Below are 17,113 nucleotides of genomic sequence, written 5' to 3' on the forward strand. Positions count from 1 at the left end.
TGAAAATAAGGAATATAAAATGGTAAATATGCTTATTTTGATTTGAACTGACTTTTAGCATATGGGACACATCTATAGACACCTTTTGTGCAAAATTATAATGCAGTGAAACAGATCGTGTCAGATATAGCAACCTTGGTCCATCTCACAAATATATACTGCATGATCAAGCTCTACATGAGATATTTGACTATTTATATTATATAATTTGTGCTAGATAGCAGTTGTAACCATATCTATCACAATTCCACTTCACTTTGTGTGTTGTAGTTCGTAGAACAAAAACTAATTGATAGTAAAAATAAAAACAATATAGGGAAATTAAAAATAGCATAGGTCCAGAACCTAAACAGAAAAATAAACCGCTCAAGTTCATTGACAGACATAAAACTGAATATGGACAGAAACACGTTCGGCCGAAAACATGAAAACCTCACAAAATGGCCAGAGCTACTATTAAGTTCTTCCCGACTGTAATGGGAAACGTAATTTGTACATTGAAACAATTCAAATCCAAGCAGAAATCTTCTAAACTAAGAAGGATGTCATTAACACAAAATAGTAGACTTTCCGAGCCTAGAAAATACTATTGTAACATGAATAGAAAAACATTAATGCTTATTTTTTCATTATGCTTATCTTTCATGTTCACTAGAGACACAAGTTTCACATGTAAAAAGAAACTGATCCATTCCTCTGCTTTTGAGATGATTTTTTTCTAAATTACAGGTGTTCCATAAACTAGTTTTTTATTCAGGAGTTGATAAATACATCAAGTTCTATTTTTTTCCAATTATTGCAACTTAAATTGAATTTTTCATAATTTCACATATTACTCGAGATTAAATCTTCGGAGTTGATCTTATTACTGGCCACTTTTGATATCATGTGTCCAATCATGTTAGCTGTTTTGAATTAATGAATAAACTGTCAACATACAGACATCGTGCTAAATGTGTGCAGTTAGTTCTTTTGGTTCCTGGAATAGAAATGGTTTTAAAATGCTCGATCAAAATTCCATCAAGAAATGAATTGATAAAAATATGATTCGAACCCCACGCCAAACAAAATTGTCCAATTAAACAAAGAACGAAACCTAGAATTTGAATCAACCCATCAAAATAAAGGATAATAACCCCTGATTCTCTTCTAATTACGAACTTGCTGGCATGTAGAGTAAATATTTCTCCATGTAATTTATTATATTCTTCCTTTAAACTTTCATTTTCATAAGAGTGCTTTATGCTAAGTTCATAATTATTGATTCAATAATGAATAGATTTAATTTGAATAAATAGCAAATTCCCTTGTATTTGCACCTATACAAGAAATAGATTTGTACACTTGTTAGGTTTTGATAATCCACCACAACATTCAGTTACAGAAATGGATGATAAACAATAACCAGATATACAAACAAAGTTTGAGCAAAAAAGTACATAGTGAGACTTGGGAGGAATATCTATGGAAAATTGCAATACCTAGAGTACAAGTGGCTTGTAAGTTCAACCGCGTCAATATTCTTGAGAGAGTGGACCTAATATCTCCAAATCAATCATATAATTACATACATGCATACTCCAAAAGTAAACAACTGCTACAATTATAAGATCACCTAGTGCCCTGAAATTTATAATTGTCGGACTGTGTGTGCGTGTGTACCACTTCCACCAAATTTCTAGGAGCAACAATCCAAAATCACCATGTATCAAGCAGTTCAAAGTGGCAATCTGAAAGCTTAAAATAATGAAATAAATATTTTTTGTGGAAACAAGAACAGATGGAAATGTTAAGCAATAAAGCAGTCCAATGATGCAGTCACAAAATTTTAGGCAGTTTGAAATGTGGAGTCTGAAATGCTATATTTATTTTGAGTTCTCAGTTTTGGTTGCGTCATCACGTGGTTGGTAGATGAAATAGAAGGAATAATTGTACGGAGATGAGGAACCAGGGAAGAGTTAAAGAATTTCCATCGTTATCATGTTTATTTTTTTGATGTTCAAAAGTACTCAAATAATTTGTACCGAAAATTATAGTCTAGTAAGAGATATTTGAGCTGTTCTGGGTTCATACATATATTATGATGGTTCTATACATTCGCAATACACATTTTTTAAGTTATGAGATGATTTAATTGTACTTTCTTGGAACTTAACATAGAATCATCTTCTGGGATTTTTCAACATTATTAGTTTCACTTGATCACAACTCATCCTTATGAAATATTGAAAAAAATTCGGCAGGTTTTCGGCTGCATATCTTTTAACATAATGCGAGAAATGCCCAATGTGGTGCTGCATCAACAACATAAAATTTTGCAAAATACATCGCCAAGAATATAACATGACAGGGATTTTGCTTTAGAAGTTCAGAGAAAGGACTCTATATGACCAAGACGATACAGACCGAAGTAAGCCCGTTCAAAATGCATTGGTGAAATTATATTACCATTTGGAGTTCATCACGTGTGATTTCTCTCGCTAAAATCGGACTGCACCTTCCTGGAAATATACCTACACCATGTTTCCAGAAGGGAAGAAGCACCGGTTTCTTGTCAGCCAATAACCAAAGAAGTATTAATAAATGTACTGTATCATAACAATGGCAAAGTATAGGCATGCTAATTGATCTTTTGGTTAGAGGAGGATTGGAATAATTGCAAGAATGTGCCATGCAAACCTGTAGCAGCAAGACTGGCAGCAATAGCTCGAAGACGATCTGGCCTTTCTGAATGAGGACGAGTCTTCGCTTCAACCTTTTCAAACAGATAGAACATAAGAAATATGTTGAGTTATAACAAAAGTAATGACAAAATGGCTATTTGATAAATTGTGAGCCTTGAGGAAACCTCCACCTTATCCCCAGGATCGCTTCTCAAGGACATACGAGTTTGTAATAGATAATGATTACATAAATATAAATCTCGTAGAAATTTACGCTGAATAGAAATGTTATCAGAATGATACTAACTGATAGATAAAAAAATACTAACAAATGAATAAACATATTTAGATCAGAAGAAAACAGGATAGAACAGGAAATTACTCCTCAACTCTAGATAAAAGTAGAAGAGATTGCGATTATGTGAAAGCTACTTGCAAAGTAAAATGTTTTCAAAACTACTATACTTCTTCATGGAGCAGCATTCTCTCATCAAATCCTATAGCAGTCTGGCTGTCTGCTACAATACCTGTCAATCGGAGATCTACATAAGATTCAAATTAAAGAAAAATTATTTATTCAAGAAAATTTTGGGAGTGGTGGTATTGCCAATATAAGTTTAAAGTTAAAAACAACGGTGTCCAAACAATTCTATAATAGGAGATGTATATGAATCACATTTAATAAGTTTCAATTTCATCATCATTTGGTTTCTTTGGACTGCCAGGAATGACCATCATCGAATTATTCAGATCTCCTTTCTTAAAATTTAGTTTCATATTTTTTTTTTATAAGAAACGATATTTTATTAATAATATGATAAGAACAATTACATCAGTGGATTAGTGGTCCACTATCATGAAGTACATCGCATGAAATAGATGTAACGAGACACAAAAGCCCAATCTCCCAATAAGTCAAAGATGGAGACATTCTTGAAGTCATCATGAGTTCCGATTCACGTAGCTACAGTGATCTTGATTTTTTCCTAGCAAAGTTCTCTATTTTCTGCTATTTCATCAAAAATTCTTCTATTTCTCTCCAACCATACTGCCCAGCATATGCAATGAACCACGACTTGCCAAAAAGTTCTTCCCCTCTTTCCAGTCAGACTCCCCAAATCCATACCGAATAAATCCTTTGTTGACTTCGAGAATACCCAAACTAATCCAAGTTCTTGCAATGCTTTAGCCCACAATCCGCTCATGAATGGACATGTATAAGAATATGATCCTGAGTTTTGTTGTCATTTCTACACAAGACACACCAATTTGGGCAAATAGCAATCGAGGGCCACTTTTTTTGTATCGTCTCCGAGGTCGGTAGCTTACCCAAAGTTGCAATCCATGAGAAAACCTGAATTTTTTTTGGAACCACAACCTTCCAAATTTGATCGTAAAGAGGAAAAGTCGGAAACGTGTAGGAGGAAAAAAAGACTCGAAAAATGATTTAACTGAAAAAAGACCCGAAGAATTCTCTCTCCACACTCTAAAATCATCTACCCCTTCAATCAACCTAATTTTCTCTAACACACCTTTTTTTTATACGAAACATATTATATTAATGAGTATAAATTATTTAGTACAATCAGCGGATAAGAAATCCGCTAAGCCAAATAAGAGCTATGAAGAAATTAAAATCCATCTGCAACACCACCCTTAATAAAAAACATAATTCCAATCCCTGTATAACTGATGTGTTCATATTCCGGCTGTATCTTTGTCCAACTCGCAACTCTGAATTTGACTTTGTCTCATAGTTCGTCTACCGCTTCCGCCTTATTTTCAAATAATCTTTTATTCCTTTCCAACCATATGGACCATATTATGCAATGGACGATGATAAACCAGAACCGCAAATGCTTCCTCCCTTTGTGCAAGCTTGGTTCCACAATACACATATCCTTAGCTTTATCCGGTACAGCCCACACCAAATGCAACGCCTTGAAAGCCTTCTGCCAAATCTGTGTAGAGAAGTCGCAATGAAGGATTAAATGATCCTGACACTCCTCATTCCTACGGCACAAACAACACCAATTAGGACATAAAACACAAGTTGGCCATCTTCTTTGCACCACGTCACAAGTCTGCAACTTCTCCAACGCCACAATCCACGATAATACTTGAACCTTCGGCGGGACAGGTATTTTCCAGATATTCGAATAATAAGTGAAAGGAATAGAAGTAGTAGAAGGAAAGTCGGGCATATTCGGGAAATAAACTTCCAAGGGCATTTGAATGTAACGTTCCTTGTCAACCCTGCATCCCACCCATTCTCTTGGAAACCATATATACTTACAATCATTTTCTTCCAAAGTGTCCCATCTTCCGCACCAAATCTCCACCACCACTTCCCCAACATGGCCTTGTTTCGCAAGATAATATTCCTCAACCCCAATCCACCTTTTTCCATAGGTTTGCTCACCTGTTTCCACGTGACCAAATGAATATCCAAATCTCCATCCGCTCCATCCCAAAAAAAAATTTCTTGAAATCTTCTCCATCAACTCGACTATGCCTTTGGGAACTCTAAAAAGAGACATGTAATATATCGGAATAGAATTCAAAACCGACGATATCAACGTTAATCTCCCCCCTCTTGACAAAAAAGCTTTTTTCCAACTTGCCAATTTTTTCGACATCTTAGCCACGATGGGTTCCCAAAATGAAGCTTTTATCGGATTTCCACCTAAAGGCATTCCCAAATAAGTAATTGGCCAACACTCCTTACCACATCCAATTTGTTGTGCCAACAGTCCAACTTCCCTTTGATCACAATGAACACCCAAAAGAGCACTTTTTTCCCAATTGATTTTTAATCCCGACATATGACAAAATGATCCCATCACTTGAACCAAAAACCTGATGTGGTCCTCGTTTCTCACAAAAAATAGTGTGTCGTCCGCAAACTACAATTTAGTTTCATATTTGGCAAGTCTTACGTTCTGAGGCACCATCTCGGAACTACTGAGATGGCTATTCCAATGCTGCCCAGGTTCTTGGCTTTCCTACGACTAGCCTTGAGAAATTCTAAGGCTTAATGGAATAAACCTTCAAATAATGTTTTCAAGCTCAATTGTTGATGCCTGAAGGTAGAAATAAAGAAAATCCTGGTGACTATTCAGTATGAGGTATTGTTCTTGATTCTTTTGACAATCCTTAAGCAATATTTAGTGAATTCGTCGGTCCTTACTTGGCATCTATGCTAAGGTTTGGTTATCCTAGATGTATTAAAATTTATATTGATTTTTTTTCCTACTCTGGATTGAGAGATTCTAAATCAACCATTAATACTTTGAAATATGGGAAAACTAGCTGGGAGCTCTATTATAAATTCTAGAGAATTTGCTTACTTGTCTCCTTTAATCTGATCCACATCTCTTACATTTACCGGAAAGAAAACAACGTTGTTTCGTTGGTTTGGAAGCTCACATACCTAGGCCATGAATTAGCACAATTCTTTGACATATCGTCTGAGATCTTAGCCAAATTAATTTTTTGTACGCTTTTATTTGAAAAACATGTAGAGGTTTGCAAAATACCCGCATTCTTGGTAGTTTTCTAAAAAAAAGAAAAGAAAAGAATAACACTTGACCAAACTGATAGTTCAAAAAATTCATAACCTTTTAGCCTGACAGTGGCATCTGCCTCACTTACAGTTAGACCTTCTTCTGCAGAAAAGGCGGAAGCTAGAAACCCATACTTAATTATACCAGATTGTCTATGTTCACCACAGAACTGCATCGACAATACGCACATTCAGCTCCTTAAAAATAAGACTAATACTGTTATCAAATACCAAATGAAAAAAAAAAGAAAAAAAAAAAGGACTTCATTCATTATATAATGGAAATCAAACATGAGCAACCTCACAATGCACGCTTGTTGCAAAATTATCTATGGTGCAGTTGACACAAAACCATTTTGCGATCTCTAAAACGTTTTGGGCCTGAAAAGATGGCTCCCAGTCACTGTCGTCATCCTCGCCATCTTCAAAGTCATAATTGTTGTTATACATATCTTCTAGAGTGACATCACTACTCCCTTGTCCGTTTTCCTGCAAGGACGAAACCACTAAACCAAAAAAAAAGCAAGAAATCAAACAAACTGAAAGAAGAAATGGAAAAGAAAAAATGTACTTGCTCCTCTGAATGTTTCTTGAAATGGGAATTGGCAGCGGTAAACATAGCATCTTCCAACTGCTCATCCCTCGCGTAATTGGACTCCGAATCTCCATTGAAAAGACGATTCTCAGCATTTCCGCGCTTCGGACGATGATTCATTTGCATTTCCTGGGTGGGAGGGCGGAAGAAAACTGGGAAGGTCGCGCGAGTGTTCCACACAAATGACTGTCCACTGGCATATGCAGGGGTCAGGGTGAATTGCAATTCTCACACCCTTAGTGGCATTTTTAAGTTTTTTTCCCATTTTATATAATAAAAAAATAAGAAAACGAGACGATCTCATCAATTTTTATTCACGAAAGAAGTCATTTTACTGACATTCACAATAAAAAGTAATACTCTTACCATAAAAAAATATTTTTTCAAAGATGTCTCAAATAAGATATATGTCTCACAAAATATGATCGTGAGGCCGTCTTACACAAATTTTTTAAATCTAGAAAATATATTCTACTTATTGAATAGGATTATTACCCAATATTTTTATAGCACATAAAATAATAATTATATATATATAAATATATGAAACTAAAAATAAAATATAAAATATAAGAAATAATTTATTTTGAATGAATATTAGAAAATAATCAAATTCTAAACAAAAAAATTTCAAAAGTATGAACTGATCGAATCGATTTTTAATCAATACACGACCAGTCCAACCAGTTTTTGACCGATTTGACCATAAAAATGATTATTAGACTTGGCCCGAACCAGACCTTTGATAGGTTTCTAATCAAATCGATGAGTCCACTCCAATTTTAAAAATATTGCCCCATAGTTTATAACAATTTTTAAAAATTAAGCTAATTTGTAAAATTATAAATCCATGCCATGAGTGAAGAGATCAATTCAAAATTATATGTAGTGGGACATATACTTAGAGTTGTAAGGAATTTTCAAAGTGAATCTTATGTAACTAAGACATGCATATATAATTAACTCTTTCTTTATTTCTATAAAGTCTCCTACAAATATTTATGAAGGACATGTCATATGTTTGTTTTCATAGTAGATTTCTTATAAGAATATTTTACGAATCTTTATTCATAATATGGGTTAACTCTATTTATATTTATAATAATATATAATATTTTTTGCATAAAAAACAATTTTTTTTACGAGTGACTCAAATAGAAAATATGTCTCACAAAATTGATTTGTGAGACCGTCTCACAAAAGTTTTTTTGATGTTTTCAAAACATCTTTTCTGTTCCAAATTTGAAGCATATATTTTCGAGCGAAAAATTATGCAATTAAAATTCGTAATATTTGTTAACTTCTACGATAGCAATAACATAAAGAAAACTCTTATTTGCAACCAAAAAAAAAAAAAAACTCTACAGTTTTATAATTTGTTTTAGTAAAAATATTAATTGTTGATAATTAAATTTTCTGTCAAATCTGTTCTTAAATATTTTTGTCTATCTGCGCCTCCAAATCTCATATAACTTCTTCTTTACTTCTATTTATTTCTTTTAATTCCTAGTACAAAAATGCTTATGTGCATTCATAAATATCAAACATGATAAATCTATCATAAAAAATTATATAATATAATCTAAATGATATAAAAATAATCAGAAAATGATTAAATTTATGTTCTGAAAATGAATAGCAATTTTCACACTTTAACCGATAAGAATATATTGTTCTGAAATCATAGAAAGAGAACGACATGAGAATTTTCTTGATCTTTTTACGAGGATACGTAGAACTAAGACAAAATCCATATATTCATGCATATTTGTGTGTACTTAACTTTCAAAGATGAACACCACGGCCTGCATCGGTTGCAGCCACAATTTCCTTTGCTTGTATCCCTCATTTGTAGACATGTTATTAAGGTATTATGATAGTTTAAAACTAATCACACTATGTAATTACTTATATCTATCAATTTTTTATCGCTCATATTATTTATATATATCTTCTTCTATCGTGTGGAAAATCCTAAAACGTTATCTTGTCTAGCTAGAGCCGGTTTTAGAGCTGTGTGAGATACTCGATTTAAAAAATAGGGTTGCCTTATAGATATGAAAGATGATGATACCCGGATAAATTGAGTGAGCTAGGTGGGTAATTTACTGGATCGATTTATGTTCTTTTCTAGCGAACGCTGGTATCCGATAAAAAGAGCTCCTGGGATGGGTAATGTAGTGCCCAAATTCAGTACACGTATAACACATGTATTTATTTAATTATTAAAGCATTTATTTAATTTTAAAACGAGTCTTAGTAGTGTATGATGTATTTAAATGCATTATTTTAAATTAATTATGTTTATACGATGCACGTTAAAATGTTTTTCGAGTTTCATGTTTCAGGCGATTATTCGAGGCGGGATCGAGGAAAAGACCGGGGACGATTCTTAGCAATTTAAAATGCGGTATTTTATTTTAAAAGTTAGGAAGGGGCATTTTATATAATTTATTTAGTTTAGCATTTTAAAACCTTATTTAGGTTTTTAGTTATTTAAGAATTTAAAACTTTTAAAATTAGTATTTTTGTGTGCATTATTTTAATTGAGATATTTTATTAAAGTTTAAAGAGTGTTAGTATTTTAAATAGTTTTATTTATTATTTAATTAAGAAATTTTTCTTAATTTACTAATCATCCACACACTTTTACACACACTAATAAACGCCTAAACACACACACATTCAGATTTCCACTTCTTTTATTTAAAAAAAAAAAAGAGCAAAACCTAGGGTCTCCTTCCCGAGTGTGAAGCCGCCCCTCCCTTTCGGTTCCAGCAAGATTTTGTTGTATTTTCTTCAAAGAAAATCGTGTCACGCTCGTCCCGGATCGACCCTCACTCCGTCTCCGCTTCGGTATCTCCGTTACGGTATTTCAAATTATCCAAGGCACGTTTATTCTGTTATTTCTGCATCGATCTCGTCATATTATGTGTCGTGTTATTTTTATGCGTAAAATTTTATGTATGATGTTCGTCGCTTGAGCAGAAAACGATTTGGATCGGTTTTGAAGTAAGTGTTAGATCTCAAATCCCGTTTTTTTTCTGTTCTTTGGAAAACCGCGATTTTTCGGTCGGGATTCTGAGAAAACTTTTAATACGAAAATTGTAGAATTTTTGATATCTTCGATTTGATATAAAATTCGAAATATTTGGATAAAAATTGGATGAGTTGTGATGTTTTTCGTGAGACTGCTCAAACTTCGTTTTTCAGAAAATTATGTGTTGATGCGTTTTTGAGATTTTATTGTTGCAGGCTTCGTTGGAAATCGACGGGTGATCGTTGCTGCGTCTAGATATGTTATGGGATGTATTTAGGTGTTAATTGGTGGTTCGTTTGGGTCGGGATTGGCTTGGGATGTAAAAGAAGTCGTAGGAAGCGAAACGATGCCGAATTACGGGTTATTGTTGAATTGAAGTTACTTGTCGATGTTTGGGAACATTCGAGGTGTTTGTATGAGTTTGAATCAATGTAATAACATCCTAGGATGAGTCTTGAGGTGTTGGTTCATGGTCCTTAGGCTTGGATTGAAAGGGTGAATGAATAAGTTAGTAAATTTTCGTGAGTTTGCAAGTTTAGTGCCTACCCGGACCCCTACACGGAGTCCGTGTCCATTTTCCTTCAAAAATACGAAATTCCAGAGCCTACCCGGACCCCTTTTAAAAAAAAATTAAAAAAAAAGTTTTTTTTTAGGATTTGCTTCGGGGTTCTATATCATGGTTTAGCACCATGGTTAAAATTTATTTACGTAAAAATATAGGATTTGTTTTGTGGTTTTATGTCATGGTTTAGTACGATGATTATACGAGGTCAAGTCCGGAGCGAACTAGAATGTCATAAGCTACTTATTCACTTTGGTGGTGAGCTCAAGTACCTACGTCTAAGACATGCAAGTTAAGTATTTAAAATTCATGTTAGTTTGTGCAGCAACGGCCCCAATCGAAATCCAACGAATCCCTCAATGCCAAGCAAGTATGATGACGTGCAAAAGAAAATATTTCAAGTTTCGAGGTATGCTAATTGTCTTGCAACCAAATGTATGAATGGGTTTGGAAGTCGGTGATCGTGGCCGATGACTTCTCCGCCACGTTAAACATATGAACGGGTTCAGATCAGGATTGGGAAGCGGTAAACTTATGACCAGGGACCAATCCACCCGTTAAACTTATGAACGAGGATCTTATGTATGCGGCAGTGGATACGTCCCTGTCAGCCCAGTACTGTTGTGTGTCTAATAATGCTTTATTATGTTATGGGTCACTCGCTTTGAAACATGCCTCTACGCAAAATTACGTTACGTACGCTCAAGTTTATGATGCAAGTATGTTTAAGAAAAGCTTTATGTTGATGGCACGTCTAATTTAAGTTCATGATGTTCAAGTATGCAAGTTCAAGTTTAAGTATGTATGTTCTATTTTAAAGTTGCATGTGATTTTATTTATGTAGTACTTGTTACTACCAGTTTTTACGTGTGGAGTCTTTAGACTCACTAGACTTGATCGATGCAGGTGTAGCGCAAATTTCTTTATTTCGCAAAATCACAAAAGAAATAACGATACAATTCGAATTTAAATAAAATTTTGTGGATGCAATCTCTAAATGATCCCTTGATTATTCTCTTCAATGACGATCTCGTGTAGAATTTGAACTTCTTGAATACTTGATCTTCGTGGAAGGTGATTTGATTTTTCAATAACGTTAATTCAATGGGTCGAAACCTTGATATTGAATTAATTTTCAAAATTTGAGAAGAACGTGATGAACGCCTTGAATCGTGCTTTGAATTTGTTGCTCTTCAATTTGATGATGAAGAACAAGATCCCTTTGAATTTGGATGAATTTGAGGAAGAACACGATGAATGCCTTGAATCACGCCTTGAACTTCGCTGATTTCCTTAAGTTTGAAGAACTTGAGTTGAGAGAATTTATTTCTTGAATTCTTCTCTACTTCTTTGCCTTCTGTGTTGTGTTTTTCTTGACCCTCCGCCTCCCTATTTATAGTCGAAGGATGCAAATTCTTTCCATTTTCGTTTGATGATGTGTCGTAATTTGATTGGTCCTTCATGATTTATTTGGTGATTTCTTTCCACTAATCATGATATTTGATTTCAAATACTAAAAATATTAGTATTCTTTTCCATCTTATGCAATATTGGATTTTAATGGTAAAATGTTAGTATTTTCTTCTATTTAGAACAAGATTGCAATCTTGATTTAAAATCTTGATTTGCTCACAAAATATATTAAAATATCAATTAACTATTTATTTTTTTGTAGGAATTTAATATCCAAATAAATAGAATTATTTTGATATTTAATATTATTTTGTACTTGTCATAATTTCATGGACAACAAATTTAATTGTCTACAAATTGCCCCTTCGGGACTTATTCACGAATTGATTTTTTTTTTTTTTAAGTGAACAAGTCACGATAATTTCTTTGTTGAAGAAGTTGGATTTTTTTTCTCGGATATTTGATTTTCCTCGGATATTTGAGACAAATCCGACTACCCCCTTTTTTTTTTTCCTCACTTTATTTCCACTGTTCTCTTTCTCATCCCCCCCCTTTTTTTTACGACTTCCTTCCTCTCCTTCTTTTCTTTAATTTCCTCCCTTTTTTTTGACTTCCGTTATTTTCTTCCTCCTTTTTTATTTCCATATTAGGAAATAAATTTCATCCTTCTTCATACAAATTCTTATTCCCAAATTTGCAACTTTTCCCATAATTTTTGACACACAGATTTTTTTTTTTTTTTTTCCTTACTCAAACAACCGAGAGATGGGAACTTTTTTTTTTATTTGCATGTACCATCTTCAACTATAAAAGATAGATGCACTAATACATACATATTCCTCTCTCGATCAAAGCAGCAGGTACACTTTCTCACCCTTTTTTTTTTTTATTATTCATGCCTTCGATAAAAAAAAAATTTTTCGTAGCCACCGCCGTTTATTTTCTTTTTCATGAATAGCATGGGTGTTGCCTCTTGTTTGAAAGTCATGGGTTTTGAACAAAGTGCAGCGTTCAAATATTAAATAAGATGTGAATTGATTTTACACCACACACTTGACACGTACACATGGTGGTGGAGTTTACTTGGTCTCATGTATTTTGCCACATGCTTTTGTTTTTTGAATGGCACGTAAGTTTGCTTGCATGTCATCTTTTCTCAAAAAAAATTGCCTTGCATTAACCCTTAATCACAACTTGATTAAAATAGCTTCACGTAAGTATAAGGTTTGGAAAACTAGGAGAAATCTTTAATCACGTTCATGAATGATAGGTAATTGCTGTACAGGCACTTGTTTCTTTTATACCTCAAATCTTGAGTTCCGGCTTCGGCACATTGAAGGTTGGTGAAGAATGTAGTTAACAACCACTTTTTACTTGGACCTCTTTTTTTTGTTTGAAAACATTCGTTGCATACCGTAAGAAATACATTGCATGAATTAGCATTTTTTTTTTTTTTCGGCTTCTTGTTTCCGAACAATATTTCCTTGTCAGTGTTTGATTTTCTTTGATTTCTTGTTTTTCTTGTGTTATACAGCACAATGGTCTTCTTCAAAGATATATATTCTTCCGGCATTCAACACTTGGTGATACTTGACGACGAGAGTCAATCCGAAGAAAAGGGCACTATCTTGGTCGTCGATGAGCCCGTAGCTGGTCGTTATGCAAAGCCATGGCCGCGGTTGACAAACCCACTTTACACCGATGAGTGGTCGATCGAGACTCCCTTCAACAAAACTTCTAAAGTTTGGACTTTACGAGCAACTCACCATCAACAATCAAAAGAGCATATTCCTTTATCGTCATTGGGGCGTCGTATCATTGAAGGCAAGGCGACGTGGGATGATACACTTCGATTCACTGGCGAGTTTCATTATATTAAAGGCTATTGGGTGCGGACCGAAGACATTCTTAGTCGGTGTGATCACAGGCTTCGAGCGGCGCAAATATATGATCCAGTGTATGCTTCATTGTTCAAGTATGATCGAAACACAAATATCATGAAGGCGTTTTGCGAGGCATGGTGTCCAGTAAACAACACTCTGTTGACTTCACTTGGGGAGCTTTCTATATCTTTGTGGGATTTACATTCTTTATCGGGTCTCCCTATCACCGGGCATTTATATGACGAAGTTGTTCCTAGTGCCAAAGAGCTTACCGGCGTTGATGAAGCGGGCAGTAGATTTTTTCCTCGTTCTTGCAACTACTTGTTTCATGCTTATCACCTACTTCGCGGGAGTTCAAAAGGCGAACCGCATCCTCATGTGACCATCGACCAGTGGGTTAGATTTTGGTTCAAAAGTCTTTACGGTATCATTCTCCACCTCCACGTAAAGATAAAAAGACAGTGCGCCCTAAGTCTACGCATAACCCTCTTGGTGACCTCAATGTGCATGAAGGCTGGTCCGTCGCAGAGAAGGCCATGTTTTCGAAGCTTGGTATCAAAGATAACTCAATAGATGAGACATACTTGGCAGCATATTTATCTTGTTGGTTATGTGCATTCATTCTTCCCTTTGATGATGCTAACACAATCCGTCCGAGTACTTTCAAAATAGCGAGCATTATGGCCAATGGTCGTAAAGTGGGCCTCGCGGTCCCGACGTTGACGAGCATCTACAGAGGTCTCAATAAAATTGTTGGTTCTTCAAAGCCATCCTATGTTTCTTCGACTTTTCCCGTTCACTTTATCTATAGCTGGCTTGCACATTATTTTAAGACACATTTCCAAGTTTGGCAAGGAGTGCGCAGCTCCATAATGGCGAGCTTTTCCGGAGAAGGGGTGCAAAATACTATGATCCAAGTGAAGCTCGCAAGAAATTCACAAAGGAGATTTTGTTTCTTGGACCTGCACTATGATCACTAGAGGTAAAGACTTTTTGTATCTCGATAATGGAAACGCCGAGGAATTTGAGCAGAATTATTTTAATACTATCCGTTCCGGTTATCTGTCTTTGCGTCAAGGAGGTCATTTTATCATTGAGCCTTATAGTCCTCACCGCTTCAGTCGTCAGTTCGGATTTTACCAAACGATACCCGGGGTTCTTGCTCGAGATATTCGCAGAGCTTCTTTGGAGGATGGACTTCCTTATTGGCGTTTGTGTGTTTTATCCAACTCCATGTCTAAGGTGCGATTTCCTTCTATACCCCCAAATGCGAAGAAATTTTGCTCTGATGAGTACAAGAAATGGTGGGCTATAGTCCATGGGAATTACTTGGAAGAAAATATTTTGTCTCTCACTGTCTCATATGAAAACTCGCAAGGAGGCAATGCGTGTGATAATGGAGATGACTTTCTTGGGGAGGATCCTCTACATATGCCCTCAAATACTTTCCTTAAAGAACGCAACGTTCGTGCCATTGAGCTTCCTACATCTAACAAGAGAAAGAATCTTGAAGACAGTGAGAGTAGCAATGCAGACTGCCATTGGAAAAGAACCAAAAAGGACTCTGACCCCTCAAATCAAAAAATCATTGATATCGACTGTGCAACTAGGGACGAGCAGCACACGGGAAGCTTTGTGGGAGAGGTGTGATCCATTCCTTATCTTATTTTAGCATAATAGTCTTCATAAAATTTTTTCTAACTCCGCATTTTTCTTTTAGTTGGAGCACAAATTGTTGAACGATGATATTCGAGGTTCGCAAGAGAGTCAAAAATCACTTGCAATCCTTTCAGCTGGTGACACAATATCCAAGAAGAGTTCTATTTCAACAATGCCCAGCGTCGTTCCTAAACCTGTTGCACTTGCTGTGTTCGACGGAGGAAAATTTTTATTTGATCATCAAAAGGACTTCCTTCAGAGATTGTGGATGGACCTTTGTGAGAAGATAACAAACACATCAGTTGATTGCATTTCTTCTCTCAAAGACGATGTGTTCATGGTGCTTGGTACAATGAAGAGCCTCAATGGTTTTGATTTTTCTGGTTTGGAAGAGTTGTTAGGATTTATTTTTGACAAAGCTGCTGCTTTTGGTGAAGCTTGTTCGAGATCTTCCGAAGAGGACTGCTAAGGAGGATATTGCACAACAATTAAGTGAAGCCAAAGATCGTCTTGATAAAGCCAAGACAAAAGAGATCAAAGAGGCAAGCCAAGTCAAATCCACTCAGAGGATTTGGAGCGCACTATTAAGGAGCTTGGTGATTTAAAGAAGCAAAAAAAACTTCTATCTTCTTCCTTGAAGAGACAACAAGCGATTGTTTTCCAGTGCTCAAGCAGAGGTTCATATAATTGAAGCAGAGATCATTGGGATTGGAGATATCTCTCCATTGGATGACGAAGCTATTGAGAATCTGAACGCGTCGAAGACCCGTCTCGAAGCTGCCAAAGAAGATTTGAAGAAGTTCAACCTTTTTGTTTAGTATTTGATTATGATATTTTATTCCCTTGCTGCTTTATGTGATGAACATTATTCTTAAAACACTTAGAAATTTATTTGTTGCCGATTTTTTTTTTTTTTTTTTTTTACCGTGCTTATTTTTCAATGAATATATTAAATAAATTTTTTATTGCATGTGAAAAGAAAACAACAAATTAATGAGACTGCATTTAGAAAATATCTAAGTTGCCTACGTACCCAACAGAGGGATCAAGTCATAACGTAGTTCAAAATTTGATAATTTATTTTGGGGGGGTGCCGTGCACAGTTTATACTCATGCGGGCCAGGAGTTTTTTTTTTTTTCCGATTTTTTTTTTTTTTGGAATTTTTTTTTTTTTTTCCGAATTTTATTTATTTATTTTTTTTTTTAAGCATAGTAACGTTTCAAGAACTTCCCGTTTATGGGGCCGATTCTTAAACCATCTTCAGCCACTAGTTTGTATGCACCATTGGTATATACTTCTTTGACAACATACGGGCCATCCCATTTAGATGTGAAGTTGTTCCCAGTTCGATGGGTGATGATGATAGGTCTTCTCACTGCGAGCACTAAATCTCCTACTTGGAATGAGCGCGATCGAACTTTCTTGTTAAATGCCCGAGAGAGACGGGCTTGATAACACTCAAGTCTTTGTTGCGCTTCAAGTCTCTTCTCATCGAGAGCTTCCAATTCCTCAAGACGCAGACGTGCATTCTCTTCCTCTGTCAAGCCTTCTTGTACGGCCATTCTCAGTGACGGAATTTGTTGTTCAAGGGGGACGACAGCTTCCACACCATACACTAATGCATAAGGCGTTGCTTAAGTAGGCGTTCTATAAGTAGTCCTGTATGCCCATAAAGCCTCTCCAATTCTCTCATGCCAGTCCCTTTTTGATTTAGAAGTTATCTTTTTCAACA

At 35.3% G+C, this 17,113-nt stretch overlaps 2 protein-coding genes across 4 annotated transcripts in view; one reads left to right on the top strand and one right to left on the bottom strand.

Annotated features, from left to right (window-relative positions):
• The window catches only part of LOC140805788 (histone deacetylase 15-like), a 27,266-nt gene extending 20,215 nt beyond the window's left edge, over positions 1 to 7,051 (bottom strand). For all 3 annotated transcript variants that reach the window (XM_073162094.1, XM_073162093.1, XM_073162092.1), the window contains exons 1-7: positions 6,800 to 7,051; positions 6,529 to 6,717; positions 6,284 to 6,398; positions 3,129 to 3,190; positions 2,680 to 2,755; positions 2,449 to 2,513; positions 1,482 to 1,537 (exon numbers count right to left, since the gene is read on the bottom strand). In XM_073162094.1, coding sequence (XP_073018195.1) covers positions 1,482 to 1,537; positions 2,449 to 2,513; positions 2,680 to 2,755; positions 3,129 to 3,190; positions 6,284 to 6,398; positions 6,529 to 6,717; positions 6,800 to 6,949 — 713 coding nt within the window. In that variant the 5' untranslated portion in view covers positions 6,950 to 7,051. The remainder of the gene's footprint in view (positions 1 to 1,481; positions 1,538 to 2,448; positions 2,514 to 2,679; positions 2,756 to 3,128; positions 3,191 to 6,283; positions 6,399 to 6,528; positions 6,718 to 6,799) is intronic.
• Positions 7,052 to 14,690: 7,639 nt separating this feature from the next.
• On the top strand, positions 14,691 to 15,898 carry LOC140804440 (uncharacterized). Its single transcript, XM_073160470.1, has 2 exons — positions 14,691 to 15,365; positions 15,442 to 15,898. The coding sequence occupies exons 1-2, from the start codon at positions 14,691 to 14,693 to the stop codon at positions 15,847 to 15,849; spliced, it is 1,083 nt and encodes a 360-aa protein (XP_073016571.1). The 3' UTR covers positions 15,850 to 15,898.
• Positions 15,899 to 17,113: the final 1,215 nt, after the last annotated feature.

This window comes from Primulina eburnea, chromosome 11, assembly GCF_022965805.1.
Source record: "Primulina eburnea isolate SZY01 chromosome 11, ASM2296580v1, whole genome shotgun sequence".
NCBI lineage: Eukaryota > Viridiplantae > Streptophyta > Magnoliopsida > Lamiales > Gesneriaceae > Primulina > Primulina eburnea.